The sequence below is a fragment of the Anas platyrhynchos genome, chromosome 1 (genome assembly GCF_047663525.1).
Source record: "Anas platyrhynchos isolate ZD024472 breed Pekin duck chromosome 1, IASCAAS_PekinDuck_T2T, whole genome shotgun sequence".
Taxonomy (NCBI): domain Eukaryota; kingdom Metazoa; phylum Chordata; class Aves; order Anseriformes; family Anatidae; genus Anas; species Anas platyrhynchos.
In genome coordinates this window covers 65,517,132-65,534,337 of record NC_092587.1, presented here as the reverse complement: position 1 = coordinate 65,534,337, position 17,206 = coordinate 65,517,132, and the positions used below count along the sequence as shown (strand labels likewise).

At 44.6% G+C, this 17,206-nt stretch overlaps 2 protein-coding genes across 3 annotated transcripts; both read right to left on the bottom strand.

Annotated features, from left to right (window-relative positions):
• Positions 1-3,707: 3,707 nt before the first annotated feature.
• On the bottom strand, positions 3,708-8,364 carry LOC101804425 (tubulin alpha-2 chain). Its single transcript, XM_013100350.5, has 5 exons — positions 8,148-8,364; positions 6,626-6,839; positions 5,892-6,040; positions 4,774-5,454; positions 3,708-4,029 (listed from the first exon to the last, which is right to left on the bottom strand). Exons 1-5 carry the CDS (start codon positions 8,148-8,150, stop codon positions 3,736-3,738), a joined length of 1,341 nt encoding a protein of 446 aa, XP_012955804.2. The 5' UTR covers positions 8,151-8,364; the 3' UTR covers positions 3,708-3,735.
• Positions 8,365-9,094: 730 nt separating this feature from the next.
• On the bottom strand, positions 9,095-15,379 carry PEX26 (peroxisomal biogenesis factor 26). 2 transcript variants are annotated; one of them, XR_003499750.3, is made up of 6 exons: positions 14,961-15,379; positions 14,629-14,769; positions 13,895-14,208; positions 13,371-13,447; positions 12,440-12,586; positions 9,095-11,683 (listed from the first exon to the last, which is right to left on the bottom strand). XR_003499750.3 is itself a non-coding variant. In XM_027465941.3 (5 exons), exons 1-5 carry the CDS (start codon positions 15,362-15,364, stop codon positions 11,580-11,582), a joined length of 1,110 nt encoding a protein of 369 aa, XP_027321742.2. In that variant the 5' UTR covers positions 15,365-15,379; the 3' UTR covers positions 9,095-11,579. The 2 variants fall into 2 exon arrangements, 1 of the variants encoding a protein (XP_027321742.2); XM_027465941.3 differs by lacking the exon at positions 13,371-13,447.
• Between the last annotated feature and the right edge of the window lie 1,827 nt (positions 15,380-17,206).

Genomic DNA, 17,206 nt, shown 5'->3' with positions numbered 1-17,206 from the left:
GCAAACTGCTCCAACCTGGGTCCCCCACAGGCAGCAGCTCCTGCCAGGCCCCCTGCTCCTGCGTGGTCTCCTCTCCACGGGCTACAGGTCCAGCCCGGAATCTGCTCTGGCAGGGGTCTTCCACAGGCAGCAGGTCCACCTGCACCTTCCTACGTCGGTGCAGGGTCCACCTGCTCTACCATGGTCTCCTCCACAGGCTGCAGCGTGGAACCCTGCTCCACCGTGGTACTCCATGGGCTTCAGGGGGACATCCTGCTTCACCATGGTCCTCACCACAGGCCACAGGGGACTTCTGCTCCGGCGCCTGGAGCACCTCTCCCCCTCCTTCTTCACTGACCTTGGCACTTGCAAGGCTGTTTCTCACTCCTCTCACTGTCCCAGCTGCTGTGTGGCGCAGTGTTTCTTTTCCTGTCTTAAATCTGCTCTCACAGAGGTGCAAACAATATCGTTTATTGATTTGGCTCTGGTCAGCAGTGGGGCTCTTACCAAACATGGGGCAGCCTCTAGATCCTTCTCACAGAAACCACCCCTATGGCTCCCTGCTACCAAAACCTTGCCACGTAAACCCACTACACCCATGTCTGCACTTTCTCTGTTCCTCCATTGCCCTTCTCCTCTCTTCTGAAGTAGGCAGGGAGAGCACCTCTTTGAGTCTGTGTTAATCACTCCTCTGCCCATACCACTCAAACTCAACTGTCCCAAGACTACAGACTTGCCAGTCTTGTGTTGCCCAGCAGATCTGGGCATAGTATTTTTCATGAAGTGTGGATTTCCTTATTTTGTGCTGTCCACCCATGTTTCTGAGTGCTTAGGCAGCAAGCCCTCAGTCTTGATTCAGAGGGTAACCTGAAAGCACAGCGTGGGACTGCTCCCAGGTACCAGTGAGTTTCTGTGACTCCAGGGTGGACCTCTAGACTTTCTCCAGAGAAAGACCAGGCAGATGTCCTGGGCCTGGATTCTTGGAAAAAAAGTTATCTTGCTCACTGCTGTCATTCAACCTGAGTGGGCAGATGGTGACCTGGCCTCTGGGCTTAACCTTCCTCATACAGGGTATGTCCCATACAGGCCTGGTCACAGACTAGGCTCAGCTGGAAGGGTCTGGACGTGCCTCAAAGGCTTCCTGTGCTGTGCCATAGGTGCCCTCCAGAGCCACACAACAGAGCAGTGCACTTGGGAGTTACCATCTCCAATTGTTTATGATATTAGCAAAACCCACCTCTTAGAGGGATTAAAAAAATAATAACACTCATATAAAACCCTGCACCTTTTTCTCTATTTAAAAATTTTCTGAAAATAGATTTTTTTAAATAATCTAGAGCTTAGAAGTACTGTACAACAGATCCTGAGCTCACAACCACTAAGTCCTGTGATCTATCAGTTCTCTTCTGCCTAGAGAGCTAAATAAGCTAACAGGCGAATGAAGGATGATGAAGGAAATGAAGGACTTCTTTATCTCATGCAAGCCACCTCCTCTGCCAGATGCGCAGCCCTCCCTGCAGATACAGTTATCTAAGTGGCTCACTCAATACTGGAAGAATTGTAGATCAATTTAGAACAGCAATGTGCCAACTTACAAAACCATGCCCTCCTAAGAAGTTATTTGATATATTTATTATATAAAAACCTCTCTTGTTTTTCATTTTATGCATGTGTAGACAGTACATGGTGCATGTACTTTGCATTTCCCACGCATTGTGATGCCTTCCTAAGTGAGATGAATGGGTCATACAAAGGCTTCCCTGTGTCCCTGTTAGAGCTGTAGCCTGTCGTTCTGTTGCCACCTGCTGGGAGAACGGACAGCATCTCGCTTCAGGTGTTTCTGAAATCCTAGTCTAGTACTTCAGTATCTACATAGGAATCAGCAATCTCAATAAGAAATTTTAGAATCATCTCCCATGGTTTGGGAATTTCAGAACTACAGGTTTTAAAATAAAGACCAACCATTCATTTTTCAAATTAAAAAGGCAAATTATATCAATTATGTTTCTGGATATGCCCGCTTTTCTTTAAGACCTTTCAGCAAACCTAACAAACTGAGCCACCAGAAAGGAGACATTTCCTCTTAACAGTTTGGGCAAAACATAATGCAGTTCTGTAGCCCTGCTGGAATTGTAGGTAATGAGCATATGTTTCAGTGAAAACACTGATTTCTTTAAAATAAATTTATTTATTAAATATCAATAATAAATCCAGCATTAAAGTGTGTCATGTATTAAAGGGTTTTGGCCTGTCCGTCCCCTCCAGGTGTCTCTTTGTCAGCATTATGGGAAACCTTCCAGATAACTGTGAGCACTTAAGCAAGTCAGACATGCATGGGAAGACAGACATAACGTCAGCATGACAGGCTTGTTGTCTTGCTTTAGGTATTGTTCAAGCACAGCACTGCTTGACAGGTAACCCAAACATTCAGGGTTTGCTTTACCTTCTATTATACTTTTCCTGCCCTCCTAAGTAGTTGCACAAGCCTCTAGATTTTCACCACTGTCCCTGTTCTTCTAACATTTACACCTTTATTTGGTAATTTCAGCTTTAGTTAGTACCCCCAGTAAGCTAACAGCCCCTTCACTTTCTGCTGATTTGAGCAGAGTCCCTACAACTCCCCTTTCACTATATGTAATGTCTAGTAGCTTCTGCTGCCGTTATCTCATTAATTTAGACATAAGTTAGTGCTAGGCAGCCACTTTTCTTCTTCAGTTGTCTGCAACATCCAACAGTTTCTCTTGTTATCTTGTTACCAGTGTTACCTCAGGCCACAGCTGGCCATCTGCCTGCATGCCTTAACAATATATTGTTCTAAAATCCTCAAGCAATGGGAATATACAAAAATATACCCTATGAAGACTAAACCGTGAAGCCATAGCTGTTCTTAGCCATCCCCCCTGTATCTATAACATGCATTCTTCATCATGGTTCTGGTTTATTCCATCTCAGTAAATCTGATGGAGCTGGTAATGCTTCTGTCCAGCGTGCCACATTTTAAGGTCATTTTAAGGCCTTTGACTGAGTCATGGATACTATTCGTTTAGGAATTCCAACACAACTGTCAGCATACTTGCACCTCCACACCACTCTAGTTATGATGGCTACACAGCTGCTGCACAAGCATAGCATGTTCTAAATCCATGTTGAAGCAAAGAGTTGCCCAAGTTGTGTCCCTACTCTTGGCAGCTGGCAAAATCACACCTTCCAACCACCCCACACTGCGGATTGTGCAGAAGCAAGGGAACTCAGACTAGGTGTGTGTTCTCAGCACCGACAGAATTCTCACTGCATCTTAAAGTAGGACAGCTTTACAAGCGTTATGTTTAGAATTAATATGAAATAAAGACTGAGAAGTTCAGGTAACTCCTCTTCACATAGTGTCTGTAGTAGTTGTGTGGGAAATTTTGAAGCAACAGAGTTCCTCAAATAATATTACAGCTGTGTGACTATTTTTATGTTGAATAAATGACAGTACAGAAGTCAGAAGGACTCTTCCTTCCACAAGTAAACTTCCTTTCAGGAATATATTAGCAAGAAATATGACAGCTGTTGTGTTCTGAGGCAAAGTGACTAATGATTAGCTGGTTATGTATCCTGTGCTTGCTGTCTTGTGGTCTCATAGTGGACAACTCACTGTTTACATTCTACTAAGGTACCAATGGACTTGGTATGTGTGAGAAAAGTGAAAATGCAGCCACATGAAATAAAGAGACATAGAGACAATCTTATGCACATTAAAAGGCAGATTAAGTTTTAAGGTTGCCCTGCATCATTTTCATCCTCAAATGAATCAGTTGCCACTTCCTCGTAGTCCTTCTCCAGGGCAGACAAGTCCTCTCGGGCTTCTGCAAATTCTTCTTCTTCCATGCCTTCACTTACATACCAGTGCACAAATGCTCTCTTGGCATACATGAGATCAAACTTGTGATCGAGCCTTGCCCAGGCCTCTGCAATGGCTGTGGTGTTACTCAGCATGCAGACTGCTCGCTCGACTTGGGCAAGGTCTCCTCCTGGTGTAGCCGTGGGAGGTTGATAGTTGATCCCAACCTGCAAACAACAGTAGAAAAAAGACAGTTGAAAAAAAAAGTTACAAGAAAAGGGATAAAAAGAGACAATAAATGGGTTAAGAAAACTGTAGAGCCACTGGTGAGTGGAAGAAAAAAAAAGTAAGGAAAAACACAAATTGTGTTAATGAAATCCCTGTCAAGTCTAATGTCATTCAAGATGTGTTTTGTGTGCAAGTCAGTTCCTACTCTCACCCAAGTAAAATAAAGAGCCACGGACCAGAACAGGACTCTCAATGAAGAAAAACACAAAAATGTGTTGTTATGCTTGACAAAACTGGTGAAAGTGGCTGTTCATGGAGATACTGTAGAAATGTTTCACTTACCAACAATGTATTATTGATACTGTTTTGCTGTGTTGTTTCTTTTTTTTTTTTTTTTTTAAATCTCATCAAGGACATTCTCAGCAGTGTCTTTAGAACGTAAGCCTTATCTTAATCTTTCTTTTAGAATGCAATATTTTAAGTTTAGAGTTTTACAGGGTTGACGTTGTCCCAGTAATGAAAATAAAAATAGTATATACGCTCCCATTCACTTAAAGACTTATAAGTCTGTGTCAGTGGGATGTCATTAGGAGAAAGGGCACATTTTATACACACACCTTTCTTAGGTTCATTCTTCTCACTAGTGAAAATCATGCAAGATCTAAAACTTTAAATACAAGTTTTCAGCTAAAATGAACTTGTTCATAAAACATGAAAGAGAAGCTCATGACAGCCCTTCTCACCTTGAAGCCCGTTGGACACCAGTCAACAAACTGGAGGGACCTGTTGGTCTTGATGGCAGCAATTGCTACATTGACATCTTTGGGAACTACATCACCTCGATAGAGCATGCAGCAGGCCATGTACTTCCCATGTCGTGGGTCACACTTCACCATCTGGTTGTTGGGCTCAAAGCAGGAGCTGGTGATTTCAGCCACCGAGAGCTGCTCGTGATACGCTCTGTCAGAGGAGATGATGGGGGCATAGGTCACTAAGGGGAAGTGGATGCGTGGGTAGGGAACCAGGTTTGTCTGGAACTCTGTCAGATCCACGTTGAGGGCACCATCAAAGCGCAGCGAGGCAGTGATGGAGGAGACAATTTGGCTGATGAGGCGGTTGAGGTTAGTGTAAGTTGGGCGCTCAATGTCTAGGTTTCGGTGGCAGATATCATAGATGGCCTCATTGTCCACCATGAAAGCACAGTCTGAGTGTTCCAGGGTGGTGTGTGTGGTGAGGATAGAATTGTAGGGTTCCACCACAGCGGTGGAAACCTGAGGGGCAGGGTAGATGGCAAACTCTAGTTTGGACTTCTTCCCGTAATCCACAGAGAGACGCTCCATCAGCAAGGAGGTAAAGCCAGAGCCAGTGCCTCCACCAAAGCTGTGGAAGATCAAGAATCCCTGCAGTCCAGAACAGGCATCAGCCTAAAAAAAAAAAAAAAAAAAAAAAAATCAACAGGAAAAGTAAAGGAATAAGTGAACATATCTTAAATTAGACCCTCAGATAGAAACAGCAATACCCGCATGAGATGCACAGCAAAAGAGTTAGCAGTTTTACCAGAAAATCCACATCATCTGTTTTCCCCTGTAAATCTCAGGCTAGTGTATCACTAGAGCAATACATATACATGTATATATTTTTCCTAACAATAACAATGGTACAGCAATATCTTAAGGTTTTCCATTTAAGTCTTCCACTCACATGAAAGCTAAGCTTGGACATCAAGTAAACACATTTTTCTGTTCTGAGCCAATGACAGGAGTAAAAACAAAATGAGAGCCACTATCAAAAAAAACGTATGACATGTTACATGCCCTCCCACCCACCAAGTGTGTCCTGCTTCCAACGTAACAGTGCATACCAGTTTGCGGATACGATCTAATGCCATGTCAATTTTGTCTTTGCCAATGGAGTAGTGGCCACGTGCATAATTATTTGCTGCATCTTCTTTTCCAGTGATCAGCTGTTCTGGGTGGAAAAGCTGCCGGTAGGTGCCAGTCCGCACTTCATCTGAACGACAAAGAAAATGTACAAGCTTAGAAGAGAACCCTCATATAAATTATTAGAAAAGATTTGCAAGAGTAAAACATCTTTTAGGATACTCCTGCTTTCTAATTCTCCATGCTCCTGTCTTTCATGTAAATACAAAGAAAGCATTTTCCACAGTTAGCAAAAGAAAAATAAAATCACACACACACACAAAAAGATTAGAAGGGAACCTCCCTAAGTAGGTTAAATTGTACTCATAACCAGTGTGGGTTTAGACAATAGTAAACTTTTGAGTTTATTATTAGTTAAGGCATCCATGACAGAATCAGTTTTCATCTAGTTGAAGGTGTCCCTGCCCATGGCAGGGGGTTGGAATTAGATGATCTTTAAGGTCCCTTCCAACCCAAACCATTCTATGATTTTATGATTATTTCAATTGAGAATAATTTATTTTAGTAATATTTGCTAATTAAAACTTTGAATATTCTACCTGGAGGTCAAGATCATCCCTAAAGATAAGGGAGAGTCCTGCTATTTGGTCATCTGAGCTTTGCCACACAGAAGAGTTAATTCATTTCACTTTTCCAAGACTGGTTCTATACTGACCTACTACCGTTGGTTCTAAGTCCACCATAATAGCCCGGGGTACGTATTTTCTGGTGCTTGTCTCTCTGAAAAATGTGGCAAAAGAGTCATCATTGCTGGGTGGGTCGCTGAAGGTGCCATCTGGTTGAATGCTGTGTTCCAGACAAAAGAGTTCCCAACACGCGTTGCCAATTTGAACTCCAGCTTGGCCAATGTGAACAGAGATGCACTCACGCTGTAGTGGGAAAATAAGGGGGAGGGTGGGAAGAAACAATGAGCATCCTAACTGTCTGTAAACCAATCCTGTCTGAAACCCCAAATAAAACAATGATTACAAAAATTTCCACAAGACTGGAATTAACAAAAAATGTTCTAACACTTATTTAAAAATAGGTAGATAAGTATTTTGTCGTGTGCAGAAAGAGACACTAAGGACAACAACTAGAGATTTTACAGCTGTGTCTACACATGATGTACATGGTCTATGTGTAAATTCATGTAAGCCTGTACAGATAGAAAAACTATATATAAATATACAAAATAAACTATAGTAGGTCCCAGACGAGGAATAGCAGCTAAACCCAGTTGTCTGGGACAAAGTACAGCTATGCTGCCTTACTGACATACAAAGAAAGCAAAGGGAATGAAGTATCTTCTGACGGCTCAGCTTTCTATGAAATGAGTGTTAGGTGCAAAATAAGTTCATAGAAATTAAAGTAACTGGAATTAAAGTGTCCTTACAGGCTTATTTCATTCAGCTCCTGAATGTTTCAGCTCATTCCCTGTGCAATTTTAATTTAATTTAAGAAGAGTTGACTCTTAGTGGAAGTGTTTTCTACTAGATTCTCAAAACTGACTATGCAATCTAGGGAAACTGTTTTCTGTAGTCACAGAAACCCATCAATTTGTAATCTAGGTGTACCACTGTGGCACAAATTCAATTAGGACCAAGTAAAAAGCAATAAGGAGACCAAAGGTATGCAAATTCAAAAATACTTTAGCACAGTAACTTGTCATTATGCAATTAATTTCACTATTGTGCCACCTGCATCTATTTGTAGCATTGTTCCATAAGGGGAAAACAAAACAAAACAAAACAAAACAAATATGCCCCTGCATGCTTGAGGATAAAAACAGGACTGGAAACAAATGCTAAGAGAGGCTGTCCTAGTGCTTACTAACCTCACAAGGGGTTGTGGTAATCTTTTTGTTTCTCAATAACTGCTTTTGAAACCGGGCTCGACAGGCTTTTGTTAAGATTCACCCAACCTCTCAATTGCAAAACCTTGGATGCAGTACAAGAATGACAGATTTTCCCTGGTTTAGGCTACTCAAAAAATGTGGAGAATCGTGATGGTCTAGAAAGACCACAGGTTGTGAACACCCATCTTTGGTCCCCCTCCTTTAGTCACGGCTCTAACACTGAAGCAAAAACGTCCCCTCAGCCTTCCCACCTTCACTCAGCCCTTGACCAGAGCAGGGAGGAAACAAAGGCCAGCCTCACTGTTCCTTATCTCGTAAAATAACCTGATCCTTTCCTTACCATGGTTTCTCCTGTGTGTTTCTTTTCTGGATTGGATGCAGAAGTGGTGGTTACTGATGTTTCTACTGTTGTACAGGCAACCTGATGCGAGGGGGACAGCGCATCCTTTCTTGGCTGGCGGGGGCCTGCAGCATCACAGTGGAGGCAGGAGAGGTCACAATCTCTCCCAGGCAACCTGCCCAGGGCACCTGCTCCAGTTACATCACTAGCCTGCTTTCACCCAGCCCTATAGTCTGTCATTAAGAAAGTTTTCCCAGGTAGTTCTCCGTACAAAACATTGGTTTAAAAGGTAAAATAAAAAAAAAAAAAAAAAGAGTTACAGCTGATATTAGCAGCCAGTATTTCAACAGATAAGGGTGTCTTCACAAATAACTGTTTTCCTTCCTTGAAACGCTTACAACTGGTGAATCTGCTACTGGTAACTCATTTTAAAGAGTAATCATTTCAGAATTTCTTCATTAACACTTTCAAATGGTGGCATTTTTGTGTCTTTCTGACAAAGGCGACTGTGTCCTCTGTTCAGCTGCAGTCCACTTGCATAACTCCCCCTGACGGAAATGAGTTGGGGAACAGGTTAGGCTGTAAGGAGTCCCACTTGGTTGGCTATTTCATCATCTGTGGACAAAATACATCGGATTATCTCCTGGCCTCCTTTTCTTTGTGACACCTGTTTAGCTGATCACATAAAACTGTTCTTCAGCCCTTCAGGTGCCTACACTGTGCCGGTACAAGTTCTTTGCATCCAGCAAGAGGATGCAAAAACAAAAAAGCAAAACTATCACTTGCTCTTTGTTCTGGAGATACAAGCAGTAGGTTCACATACACATGGCAGGCACACACACTCTCTCTGAATGAGCCTTAAATGATAGGATTCCTGTGGAACTACGCACGGCTACATCTTTTCCCTCCATGTTAGAATGACAGCACAGAGAAAAAACGCAGCTAAATATAAGTAACAGGTACTTTATTCTTAGCAGTACTGATCTTGGCCACCCCAAGGTACACAGAGACACTTAAGTATTAAAAATATATATGCTGCACCTTTCACGGAAAGTAATTATCACTCACTGAACTCCTATGAAAATGCAGACCTGTTTCTACTGAATTAACAAGTCCTCTGCTTAATTCATGTATGCCCATGCAACGCAGACACATACTGAGACATCTCCAGAAATTATTTCACAAATCTGTAGTGTCAACACATTTAATACAAAAGCTTTGATACACATAATCACAGCACAAATAAGCAACTCTACAGTGAGGTAAATAATTAGTCATTTTATTGTGAAAATTAAATGTTGCAGGCTTACTATTAATTGCAAAACCAAAAACAAAACAAAACATAACAACAAAAAAAAAAACAGATTGCTCATTTCTGCCTTCTTCCCTCTCATGACGAACCAAATACAATACAAATGCAAAATCAGCAGTACTCAAGAGAAGTGGAAGTTGCTAACCTACAATTAAAATCAAGTTGAAGGTTAAGGTTCTGGTTAATGAGTGGCTGAGATATTTATCAGAATTTAAAAAAGTTATGTACGGTCTGTGCAGACCACTGATCCCAAGCCCCCAAAACGGGCAGCTCTGCCATTTAACTGAAAGCATTAATTGAAATCTAGAGCAAACAAATGGTTTTTAGGTAAACAGTCAAGTGCTGTTAACAATTTGGCCTGACTTCGGAGGGAAGTTTACTATTTTATTAGCTTAAAGTATGTAGAGCAAGGCCTTACAAAGTGGTCAGTAGATACAACCTAGGCAAGGTGATTACTGTTTTCTGCATTCATGGGTGACCTACCCCGCTTTATCTCACTTATCTCTATTGGGATAACTCAAGAAGAACTTGACAATATTACTTTAGCAGAGCACACACAGCACGATGACACCGGCAGGCTGCCCTCCTTGTAAATAAAACAGAAATAGCTGAGCTGCCACCTCAGCATATAGCTATTGCTAGAGACAAACAATCCACTTGAAGGGGGCTACTGTTGTAATACACTGCAGTGGCATGCATATGGGCTACTTTTCCCAAGTTTGGTGCGTTGGATAGGATTTGCCTGCCAGAACAGTGGCTTTGTTCCCCATTTTACCATTTTGACTCATGCCAATGAGCCCGAATCCTCTTGGCACAGATGCTAGGAAGGCTGCCTATGTTTGCCACAATGGCTCCGTGCCTCTAAGTTATTCTTTCCAGCACACTTCACACACTGCTTCAGCAGAAGCACTATTTAAATAATCTGCACTCTCTCCTTTGGCATTACTCATTGTCAATCTATGATAGGTGGATGGAAACGAAATCAATCGTTTTACTGCCAGTCTCCAGTCTCTGCTCCAGGTGGTCAAAAATGGGGTCAGTCTGCTAACAAACCGCCTGCAAATACAGCAATTTTCTTGCTACAGTTTTGGGAAGGCTTGGGGATCTCAGAGAAATCTCTGTCTACCTTTTAATAAGTTTTGTTGCGAATGATAGGACATTGCTAAATGGTTACCATGTAAATCAGGACTTTAGATGTAGGGGTGGGAAGATGGGTTCTGGACACACAGAGACTTTCTGACATCTACATAAACAAAGCCAGAGGTATGGAAAGAGTAAAACAATGCAACAACTTCCGTTGTTGTTGTTCAACTAGACAATAATATGGAATACAGTTTAAAAAAATAAACCTATTTCCTTACCACCGCCACGTGCTCCTAAGGATTACTGCCCATCAGGCAAGCACAAAGCACTGTCATTTGCATTTAAGAACAGCAGGTGCAGCACAACAGGATTTGTGGCACACCACCTAGGTTTTCTGGCTTAGAAATGACTAAAATCAAGGGCGCCTGTATGAGGAGGTATCAGTCACAAGAGAAACTACAGTGTTCAAACTGCAACAGGCTTTGTTTTCTGCAGCGTTTTTCTTCCACAGGCTTGTCCTACATCCCGTGCTGGATGAACTGGGCATTTTAGATGTCTCCAGGCAAAACAGAGTGTTTCCCTAATTACTGGTACTCCTCTGCCTTTCACAGTCATGCTTCCAGGGATGTGATTTCAGTTGTTAAGTGAACCGCCCGGTATTGCAAGGATGGAACCTTCTTCCAGAACATCTCAGGCATCATGGTTCCTAACTGTCCATACAACTCACACTCAAGAGCTACATCCAAATGAGCACCTTCATCAGTTGTAGATTATGGAAGGCATGGCTTTACCCTAGAGCTGGACAGACTGGAGCTTAATAGACAAGAAAATGTCAGGGATACTTGGCATGGTTTCAAAATTCCTATACCACTGTTCCCTGGCTGAAGAAAGGAAGGTACTGCTAAGCAGGAGTTTACAGGTGGTCATCTCCATTAGGGCACAGATCTCAACAGTCCTTGAAGAGCCTCATGAAGTCCTCAAGACAAGCTGACACTTCTGCAGCAGCAGAGAAGAACATGTTCTGTGGTGGAATACACTTAATCTCGAATTGGAGGCCTATGAATTGGAGACAATACAGCTGCCCAAGCCTGTCGGAAGAGCTGAACCAGTTTGCAAAGGAATGGCAATGATGTGGGAGAAGCTGCGAAACAAAACACAAAGCAAGACAGTTTTACCTTTTATAATGAAAGGCTAAGAAATACTAAACATACTGAGACAGAACTAATCCAACTAGAGTTAATGGAAACCTATACATTTAATTCTTTCTGCTTAGTTCAGTACTTTGGACTTCACCCCAGGCACGACTCCCATCCCCAGCAAGGTTTCTGCAGTATTTTCCAGTGGGCATAATAGCCACGGAGCGCCCACCACCCAGCAGAAAGGGTGTCTCCAGCCAAAGAAAACACCCACCCCCTCCACACCCCAGCAGCCACATTCATGTCAAGGGACCAGCCCATTCGTCAGTGACAGCTCCAGCCACCACTTGCAAGGCTCCAGCATGAGGAGCTCAAAAGCATGAGCAAGTCTCCGCTTTCCTGACAATACAGCCCTCGGAGGCAATCACTCTTCCAAGAGCCATTCACCTCGTAGCACCTCAAGGTGGCAGAGGCTGAGTGTAGGACAGCCCAGCCCGCCTCCCTTAGCCAGTGCCTCGTCTGTTGGAAAGAACTGAGGGTGGAATAACGGTTAACAGGAAACAGACTCCTGTACAGCTGCATCCTTCTACGTGGATTGCAACGGAAACATTTGAAACATGCCCAAATAGTACATTCCTAGCCAGTTTTTGTGTCTCCCAAAGGTGAAACATTCATACAGACCAAATCTATTTAAATCAGCAATTGTCTTCTGTAGCCATTAAGGGATTAAAAAAAAAAAAAAGGAAATCTTAATACCATACCTGGATCTAATCTCACTACCACAAGGTACAGCAGAAAAGTAGCCAAGAGCATCTTTTTGTAAGGAAGTAAATAGAAGTGGCTTGACATGGACCTCAGTGCTCTTCGTAGCAACGTCAACATAGTTAAGAGCTTTTGGGACAGAGCACCTAGAAAATGAGAATAGAGAAGCTGTTAGGGTAAAGTTAAAAAAAATAAATCATACAGATACTAGGAAATTATTATAAATAAGGTAAGACTATTCATATTTTAGTTGGCCTGAGAGGTTTTTGTGGTTTTAGTGTTTGTTTTTGTTTTTTATATATTATTCTTATTATTACTATTATGATTTTGGTGATTTTAAAAAGGGAACAGAGAAACAGTACAAATTTATGATATAATTATCCATTCATTTTTTAAGCCACCAACTTATACCACAGTAGTGGCAGCTTATCTCCTGGGAGATAAAGTGATTTACAGTGCTGGAGAAGCAGAGCTTGAAATGCCAGATGTGGATTCTTCTCCATGGACTCGACTTCTACTGCAGAAGTAGTAGAAAATACAAAGAGCCAACAAAGTGCCTTCATAGGATGGCTAGTTAGATTTATTTTCCTTAGTACAGCTTTTTTTCTGTTTGTATTTTTTTAATATATAATAAATTTATTACTAAGCATTTTAGAACCTGGAAAATTATTCTCATCTCTGAGTACTGCTCGAGACTAAATATGGTTTTTAATTGTCAGCAAACAAATAATTGTCTTCCACTTCCTTCACTGACACCCAGCAGGACTTCCTTGTGGCTGGTATGGTCCGACATCATTATTAATATGTACTTAATTCTCACTACCCTTTTTTAGCAAGGGATGAGCAGGATTGTGTAGGTAGTACAGCAAATCAGTTAGAGCCAAATGTGAAGAGTCATTGCACAATTGTATTTGAACAGAAGCTACTCACTCGCTTAAGGATGTGTTCCATAAATGGCTTTGGTTGCCATCTCACTGGTAAAAGGACACCACTGCTACATAACCACACTTAAGGAAGAAAAAGCAATGGAAAGGTTGGTAAGAGATTACATTGCTTCTTTCCAAAGCCACTGCTCTGACTCTGGTTTCAAACAGCAGCAAATGAGATGGTTTCAATGATCACAGGGCCTGCAAAAGTTTTTACTCTTGGAACTCGCTTCTCTTTATGTGCCAGTGAGAGTTTGCTGTCTGTACACGCTGCACAGTCCTGAGTGCTTGTGAAAGTCGTCTCACCAACAGCTCTAGAGCACAAACAGATTTTCTGGGATGGACTATTACAGATTATAAGGAAGAGGGCAGACAGTTGATAGGTACTAACACAGAACACACAGATGTTGGTGGCCAATCATAGTCCATATTGAACTATTCTGGTAATCTTTAAGATATGTGTATCTCTAAAACTTTAAATAGATCATTAAAAAAAAAAAAAGAGTACAAACAAGAGGGAAAGCCTACCCAAAACAGTCTCTGTTGCTTTGTCTTGCTCCTCTTCATCAGTTGAGTGCATCTCTTCCTGTTGAGTCCACTGACATTGGCTATCACAAATGGTCTTGAGAAATGCCAGCTTCTGCTCGCTGTTTAAAACATCACAGCTGTCTACAAGCTCTTCTGCCGCCTTAAATTGGCCAAGTGGAAGCAACACATGCAGCAGATAAAGCTCCATCAACGAACTGTACTCAGGAAGTCTCTTATTGCTTAGGTTTCTCAGCCAGGTAGTGCCAACCTCCAGCATCACCTGGGGCTCTCCCACTTTGCTATACAACAGGATACTGCAACACAAGAAAGAAATAATAGAAAACAGTAATCTTGTGAAAGTTGGGATCACTAGCAATTACTACCCAGAAGTACCTATGGTTAGGGCAGGCAGCAAGGTTTACACTTGAGGTACGGAGACATGTCCCAGGGGAGCAGTGTGCTCTCAGAATCACACTGGCCCAGGCATTCCCAAAGGCAGCAAGAGCATGTTCACTACTCATTATGAACCCGGACGGGGGAAGAAAAAAAAAAGATTCTGCAAAAGAAACAAACTCAGGTTTTTTATTTTATTATTCTTCTTTGTGAGAACAGGTCCCACGTTCCACTTTCATCCTTGCAACCTGCAAGGTGAAAACATCACACAATTTTCAGGTCTGGCCCGCTCTTAACTACCGCAGGCCCTGTGCACGCAGCAGCCACAGACCCACACTCACCACAGCTCCAGGATCTTTGGAGGCAGGTGCCCAGGGAACTGGTAATACCGCAGGAGCCACGACAGCACTTCTCTCCAGCGGTTCATCTCAGCCAGCGCCTGGATGCCCACGACACAGAGGGAGCACTTCACCTCTGCAGGACTGGTAACGAAGACAGACACGTAAGCGCTTCTTATAACCGAATTTCCCACTGCGTCCATTCTTACGAGCTACTTTGGCTAGCTCTTTGCAGAAAAGCAGAAAGCCCCTAAAAGCGCGGACCACCCCCACGAGCAGCCCCGGGCCGCCCGGCCCGCAGTCACCCCCGCGCCCCGGAGTCGCCCTCCTCGCACCTCTCGGGGCCGCTGCCGGTGCCGCTGCCGAGCTCCAGGCTGCTGCAGCCCGCCTCACAGCGCTCCAGGGCGGCGGCGAAGTCGCGGTGCAGCACCAGCAGGTCGGCCGCCTCCTCCAGCAGCGAGGCGGCCTGGGCCGGCAGCGGGGACCAGCCGGCGGCCGGCGCCCCGCTCATGGCGGCGGCGGGCGGGCTGCCGCTGCCGCCACGACCCAGCCTCGCCGCCCGCCCGCACCCCGATCCGCCTCCAGCAGCGCCGCCGCCGCCGCCCTCACGGGCCCCTCTCGGGTGGGACGAGCACCGGGAGCCGCCCCGGCACCCAGGGGCCGCCCGCTCCCGCTGGGAGGCCGGCAGAAGGCGGCCGCCACCGCCCCCCGGCGGCGCCAGGGCGGCCCCGGCGGCCATCTTCTGTGGCGCCCGCCGGGAGATGTAGTCCCTGTCAGCCTCGGGTGGCGCCCTGCCGAGGGGCTGTGTCTGACAAAATTCTGGCTAGGCAGCCACCCAAGGGGTGTTTATTCGGGCCGCTCGTTCAGCAGCACCCTGGGGATAGGTGCTGCCCCAAGGGAGGACCGCCGTGCCACAAGCCTGTACCCGCGTGGGACATCTTTATTTAGGGTCAGGGCACGTCTCTGGCTTTGCCTCGGTGCTAAGCGTTCAGGGGGCTAACCCAAGAGAAGGGGAAGCCTGGCTGCCAACGGGAGAACGACTAAACCCAAAGAACAACTAAACCTCCACCTCGGTGCCAAAAGCAGCAGGGGTCAGCGCCCCGCCAAGGTCACCGCCTTGTCCGCTCGGCGGCCGCCAGGTGTCACCCGCAGCACGAGCATTGCCGCCTGCCAAATGCAAAGCTTTCAGGTGCTGCTTTGGAGCAAGGCGATAAAGTTGTGGTCCTGGGGTTTTCCTCGCCATAAACAGCCCGTGGGAGAAGGGCCTTGGAGTGCCTGGTAGTGGGGGAGCGCTCCCTGTGCGTTCCCTGTGTGCTCCCTCTGAAGCTCGGCTCTGCCAGCGGGATCCTGTGTTGGACAGGCTTTCCTCTCCTCGGGTTATAGAATCATTAAGGTTGGGAAAGACCTTCAAAATCATCTGGTCCAACCATCACCCTACTACCATGTCCCTGAGCACCAGGTCCAGCCTTTCCTTGAACACCCCCAGGGACGGGGATGCTCCTCTGGGATCTTTTCTTCACCCACCCAGCGGCCGCTGCTTTAAGCAAATTAAACTATTAAATGGAGTTGGGCAATCATAACAGTATCTCCATCAGTACCCTACAGGCAACAATATAAAAATGTTTCACATTCTTCTTTAACTGGTATTTTAAAACAATAGGGTGTCTTGGTTGCAAAATAATTATTGCACTCTGAAAACTCTCTTCAGAAATGAATCTGTACAGAAGAGGCAGGATTTATTATACTGTTTTGAAATGCTGAACCCCTACTATAACTGTTTAATTAAATAAACCAATGTTACTAATGCAGAACATGTAAAAGAGTGAAGCACGGTTTTTAAAGGAAGTTTCCATGCTGTTTCAGTGCTGGATATGGGGAACAAAGTGTGGGGAGAATCCATAAAAATTGGTGCTAACTCTGTAAGTGGCTGCTTACAGGTGGCAGGACCGAGTGCTGGCACCTCAGGGTGACGGTACGAGCACTCTGCAGCAGCAGCAGCTTTCGCAAGGCAGTGCGTGCATGTGTGCTGTGCCATGAGCTGTGGAAGAGGCCCCAGACAAATTAAGCTCATTTAAGCCACAGCAGAGAAACGTTGCAGAAGGCAGGGCCGAGCAGCTAAGCAAAGGCGGGGATAAAGCCTTTCAGACTTCTGTTACTGTTGCCTGGCTCTTGCAATTTGGAAAACAACATTCCTTTTTGGGAACTACAAGTCCCAAAGTGCACTGTGGGAAGACTCTGGCTTGTACCAGCTAGTGCCCAGCACAAATTCCCAAATATGGATAAGGAATCAATTTTGAAAAAGCCTCACACTCACCAAATACTCCTCACTGAGACGCTGAAAAGGAGCGAGACAGCATGAAAATGAGGTGAGTCTGCAACATGCAAAGGTTTTGTTCGAGAATGCCTCTTGGGGAGAGCAGCCAAGAATATTCTGTTCCGTAGAAGGACAGCACTGCGGTGCATGGGCGATACGAGAACTGTGGCAGTAGAAGGGACTTGGAAGTGGGATTGTTGTTTCAGGTGGGCAAGTAAGCAGCAGGAGCTGCTGTGCTGCGGGGTGAGTCAGATCCTGTTTCCTTGC